Genomic DNA, 6,000 nt, shown 5'->3' with positions numbered 1-6,000 from the left:
GAAAAGTAGTCGGCACATGGTAGGTGTGCAATAAGTATTTGTTAAATGAACAAACAAAACGATGCGTTGTAGTGAGTATAAACTGGGACTATAAACAATCTTAAATATCATATTTAATATGTTCCTTTTATAGATGAGGAAACAAAGGCTGGGAATGTCAAAGAATTCCCCTCAACTCACATAGTCCAGCCAGAGAATTGAATCAGTTGTAAAACCACAACTATTATCCAGGTCACCAGGTGCTGAGTATAATGCTCTTTCCACTGCCCCACATTGCCCCTGTTGTTTGCATTTTCAGTAACCTATAATTAAGAACGATGAAATTAGAAATCAGCAATTTATAGATCTCCAAAGATCTTTATTTTGTAAATGTTGAGAACCTCCATGGCACAGAATATTCATATAATAAAGCAGTAATATGCAAATTGACCCTCACGCCATCGCCATAACAGTCACAAGATGGTGGCGTGCACAGCGGGGGCGGGGCAGCAGGGGTGGGGCCAGGGGCTTCCACTGGGGTTCCTGAGGCCCCGCAGGGGTGCAAGGGCCCCAGCGTCCGCTTCACGCAACTTCTGCCGGGGTTTCCGTGGCCCCGTGTGCACGCCGCGGGGGCGGGGCCCGGTGGCCACTGTGCAAGGCCCGGAGGCAGGGCATCGGGGTGGCACTCCAAGACTTGGGGCCGTCCCGTGGCACGCAGGCCATGCGGGGCGGGACTCTGGGACTCAGGGTGGTCCCATGGCATGGGGGGGTGGGGAGGTCCTGGGTCTCGCGCAATTTCGCTCAACAGGTCACTAGTTAAGATAATAAAAAGCAATTGGGAACAGAATGGAGGAAACATCCTGATTTCAGGTAAATGAAATGAAAGCAACACTCTCTACACTTTTACAACACTGCAGCTTAGAATTTCTGAGATTACTGCCTTTACTTTGCTTTGAAATTGCTCAGTAAACCACATCAGACATCACTTGACTAACTCTTGCACAAACTGGCCTCCCCCACTGGCTCCCTGGAGAATAACACATATCCAAGCTTTAAAAATCTTCCTTGGTGCTAAAAGTGTATGTATTTGAAAGGCAACAAATAGAGGCTTCTGTCAGCTTTGAAGTGGCTTTTTGGAATCTACTGCAAACATTTAAAATAAAAAAGATGCTTGGTAACTATCTGCAAGGTAATAAACAAATAACAAATGAGCAATAATCAAGAATGAAGATCAGAGAACAGAAGCTCACAATGACACTGTTGTTTGAAAATAAGTATTTGTGATCATCAGCTCTGCACCAGGCACTGCTAGCTGTCGGGAGTCAGCAGTGAATGGCCAACAGGGTCCTTGTCCTCATGGCACTTACAGTCTTGGGAGGGGGCTAGAATCAGAGCTACTGAATAAAGACACAGTTGCCATCAATTAATTGCAATGGTAATGCTTGCCATGGAGGAGGTGTGCATGTGCTAAATAGAGTTTCACAGGGTTCTCTACCCAACCATGGAAGTCCTAATAGAAGAAAGGGTATGAGCAAGGCCCGAGGAAGAACTGAAAGGTCTATGTGGCAGAAATAAGCAAGTGCCAGGGGGACAGGGGCTTGGAGCTGCTAGAGAGGTGGGCAGGACCAAAGCTAGAAAGGGCACTAGTTAGAAGAGTATATAAAGTAAGGGTTTTGGACTGTGCCCTCAGAGCACTGAGAATCCAAAGATTATAAAGAGATTATAATGACAAAGAACTGACTGTTAAAAGCTTATCCTTTGAAAAATAAGTTTTTAATTTTCAGAACAGTACAAACCATTTGGAAAGGATATAAATTAGAAAATAAGGATTGTCAGTTCAGCATTTAGGAATGACAGCAGAAAGGCATGTCCATGGCTCCATGGAATGAAGGACATATTTAGTAACCTGAAACAGACTCATAAAACTACTAGGCACACTTCTTTGCAAAAAAAAGAAGAAGAAGAAGAAGGAAAAAAAGAAACATGATGTTTCTAAAGACTACTAAAATTCAAATATTCAAAATCTGTTAGAAGAATCAAATGTTAACTCCATTTCCAATTTAATGTATAAACTCAATAATAAAAGACATTGAGCCCTAACCGGTTTGGCTCACTGGATAGAGCGTCGGCCTTCGGACTGAAGGGTCCTAGGTTCCATTCCGGTCAAGGGCATGTACCTTGGTTGTGGGCACATCCCCAGTAGGAGGTGTGCAGGAGGCAGCTGATCGATGTTTCTCTCTCATCAATGTTTCTAACTCTCTATACCTCTCCCTTCCTCTCAGTAAAAATCAATAAAATATATTTTTTTAAAAAAAAGACATTGAGGCTTTCATTTAAAAAAACCATTCCCCCTTCTCAACCCTCCCTTGGCCATTAGTCTCTCCATCTGAACTCACAAACATCATCTAATGTCTCAGCAGGCATATAGCAGTGGGCCAGGTACTGCTTCGCTTACTTCCTGGATGTTTATCTCATTCAACTCTTGCATTTAACACACTTTCCATGTGTTTATACCTAGACTGCTCATTGGGACTGTGAGTTCCTTAAGAAATCCCTGGCCCTGACTGGGTAGCTCAGGTGGTTAGAGATGTTCCAACATGCCAAGGTTGTGGGTTCAATCCCCGGTCAGTGCACATACAGGAAGCAAATAATGAATGCATAAATAAGTCGAACAACAAATTGATCTCTCTCTCTCTCTCTCTCTCTCTCTCTCTCTCTCTCTCTCTCTCCCCCCCCCCCCCAAAAGCAATAAATAAAATAAAATAAAAAGAAATGCCTACATAACTTTTGTGCCATAAGGCACCTGGCAACATGGTATACCACACAGGGGCTTGCAAATACTGACTCATCAAGGAAGTAATTGGTAAAAGACAGAAAACAGGGTTTGGAAATAATCTGTGGATTGGGTTATAGAGATCTTTCACAACTTCATTGTAACATTTAACAGAGCAAATCAAATCCTATCACACTAGTAAGAAAAGACTAAGGGATGTAAAAAAGAATATTATGAAATTCAATTATTTTATAGACACGCTGCTGCACAGATGAAGGAGGATTTTCTCTCAGCTTCCTCTGAAAAACATGGGCATGTTTTCACCTTAAGATACCGTAGACAGTATTAATCAATTATGTTTCCCTCTTTCCTTTAACCATTAGGTATCTAGAGCCATACCTATGTTTCCTTATAGCAACTGACAAAATGTGTATTTCTTTGTTGAAACCTCAACCCAGCTTTATTATTTTCTGATTTTATTTTTCCTTTACCTTTTGCCCAACAATTTTTGTTTTAGACAAATATATCTATATCTATAGATGTCACTATCTCATAGCCTTTGTAAAACTCTGTTTATTAAACTAAATAAATATAAATAATTAAGCAAGTGATGCTTAGTGCTCCATGATGTACTCTGCTGTGCAAATTCAGTAATAGTTTTTCAAACCAAAGCAATTAATCCCTGTCTCCAAACAAAACATCTAGAGAGTGAGATAATCAGGTACATTTCAGGTGCCCTGCCTTTGCTTTTCTGCTGCTCTTGCCTTTTCATAACATCCATTTTATCTGTGCCTCGCTGTCAGCTCTACTTCCTTCAGGTCTCCAGAATCCATTTCCTCCTTTGAATGTCTCCTGCCACAGACATAACTCACTCTCGCAACATGCCTCTCCTAGGCTATTGCATGATGCTCCTGGCCAATCTCACTGCCTCCCATCTCTGTCCCATTCAATCTATCTTTCAGTACAGAGTGGAGGTTTTGTGCCAAATGCATTCACCCACCCGCGCATTCAATAAGTATCTACTGAGTGCCTATTAAAGATGAGGCGTATGTGAAGCACTGTGACAAATAAGTAGAGAAACTTGATCTCCTCTCTTCAATCGCTCATGGATAGTGGGAGGCAGAGCAATATACAAACTAGAGCACACTCTGACAAGCGAGTGCTATGACTGCCCAGTGTCCTGTTGGGAAACACTGACAGAGCATACGTGGCACATTCCAAAGCTCCTCAGAGCATGGAGTACCTGCAGACAAGAGTGGGAAAGAAAGCTGGAGGGGTGGGGGAACGCCAAGTCAGAAAGGGCCTGATATGGCACATTGATCTAAACATATGATTTGTGTTTAGAACTTCTAGTGGTTCCCCATTCCCAACCCTTAATACAGCCTTCTGTGCTTCCTGATCTAGGCCCCAGTCTACCTTTACAATTCATTCTCAACTCCTAGTCCTGTGCCACACCCAACTACACCTTGCTCCTCAAAGATTCCAAACAACTAGGCATTCAGCCAAATTCAAATTTTTCCCCTGGCAACAGTACACCCCACTCCATCTCTGCCTGTGGAAAACCCTACTTAGAATTTCTTCAATAATTTTTAATATTGCAACCACTAACAAGTATCAATTAAGTATGACTCTTGCCTCAAAGAATGTTGTGGGGGGAAAATGTAAGTTGAGTAACAATCATAGAGATTCCATATAGATTCTATTATATAGTAGATTCTAAGATAAAATATTAATCATGTAGAGCTTTAGCTTTACTTCTCTAAATTCTAAGAAAAATCTAGCAGGAATAGTATCTTATATTAGCTCTATAACACCAAGAAAGATGTTGCCCATAACCCCAAATACCGGGTCAGGGCTATAATAATGAAAAGTCCCAACTAGCCATATCTCCACGGATTATAAAAGTAAGCAGTGAGCTCAAAATAAATTCTTATGACAGTTCAAGAACCATTATACTGACTTACTTAGAATTAAATACTAAGCACGTTTCCTGAAGACAGGAATAATTGAATTATCATGAAACGTAATGCCACGTTTGTTCATTCTGTGTAAACATATACAGATTGCGAGTGAGGCTAGATTAATTTCTTCAAAGCACAATAGATTTCCATAAACATAATGAAGCTGTCTGTGGTAATAAAGTCTTAGAAGTCAACACTGAAGACTTTTCCATTTATTTCTCCCTACCTGAAGTAGCAGAATGAAAATCAGATGAAAATACAGGACTTTTATATGTAAATTAACCCAAAAGTAACTTTTTCAGGAAATGTACAAAAAGCTTAGAATGAAAGCAAACTCTGTATGCATATTTAGGAATTAGCAGTGGCCTAGGAAGCCCTGAAGCGTTTATAGCTCCTCCAATCATACCTAAAATACTATGTTACTGTCAGTGGAGCAGAATTTTCCCCAAATCCTTCCTAAAGGGAAGTTGTGGCAAACAAGGCAGACAGAGCAGAGGACTTCAATTACTTTCATGAGAAATCACTAAACGTTATTCAGAAGAGCATAGAAATAATGAAAGAGGTGGCCCGAGCATATGGGATAGTTGGGAGACCAGTGTAGAAAGGACACTGCAGAATTCCGCCCCAGTGTGCTTTCTCTTGCTCTTGACCTTTGAGCATGATGATCCTCTTGCCTGGAACAGGAGTCAGCTTACCTCAGTCTGCAGGCCAAATCAGGCCCCCACTCCCTCTGTTTGTGCACAGCCTGCAGGCTAAGAATGAATTTTACATTTTTAAAAGGCTGAGAAATATCAAAAGAATACTGTTTCATGACACATGAAAATTATATGAAATTTTCCATAAATAAAGTTTTATTGGAACACAACCACACTCATTTATTTACCTATGTCTATGGATGTTCTCACACCACAATGGCAGAGCTGAATCGCTGCAGCAGAGACCAGATGGCCGGCCAAACCTAAAACATCTAACCTAAAACATCTGGTCCCTTACAAAACAAGTTTGCTGCTCCTGTCCTAGAACATGCTTCCTCTTCACCAGTCCCTTTTACCACTACCTCTCATTCATTTTCATATCTCAGATTAGGAGGCCTTTCTAAAGACTTCCCCCAAGTCACAATAGATGCCACTTCCTATTATTCCCACTGCACAATGTACTCCCCTCCTCAGAGCAGGCATCATACTATATTGTAACTGTATGTTTACTTGTCCACATTCTATATCTGACTGTAAGGTCCATGAGGGCAGGGACCATCTCTAGCTTTATATTTCAGCCGAAACCGGTTTG

General features: G+C 41.3%; 1 protein-coding gene across 1 annotated transcript in view; it reads right to left on the bottom strand.

The window, feature by feature from the left end:
• Positions 1-252: 252 nt before the first annotated feature.
• Positions 253-6,000, bottom strand: part of LOC102418072 (phenylalanine--tRNA ligase, mitochondrial) — a 159,093-nt gene continuing 153,345 nt past the window's right edge. The window contains exon 5 of the mRNA XM_023763030.1: positions 253-302. Within this exon, the coding sequence (XP_023618798.1) occupies positions 295-302 (8 nt within the window). The 3' untranslated portion in view covers positions 253-294. The remainder of the gene's footprint in view (positions 303-6,000) is intronic.

This window comes from Myotis lucifugus, unplaced genomic scaffold, assembly GCF_000147115.1.
Source record: "Myotis lucifugus unplaced genomic scaffold, Myoluc2.0 scaffold_272, whole genome shotgun sequence".
Classification (NCBI taxonomy): domain Eukaryota; kingdom Metazoa; phylum Chordata; class Mammalia; order Chiroptera; family Vespertilionidae; genus Myotis; species Myotis lucifugus.
This window is presented reverse-complemented; position numbering and strand designations above follow the sequence as displayed.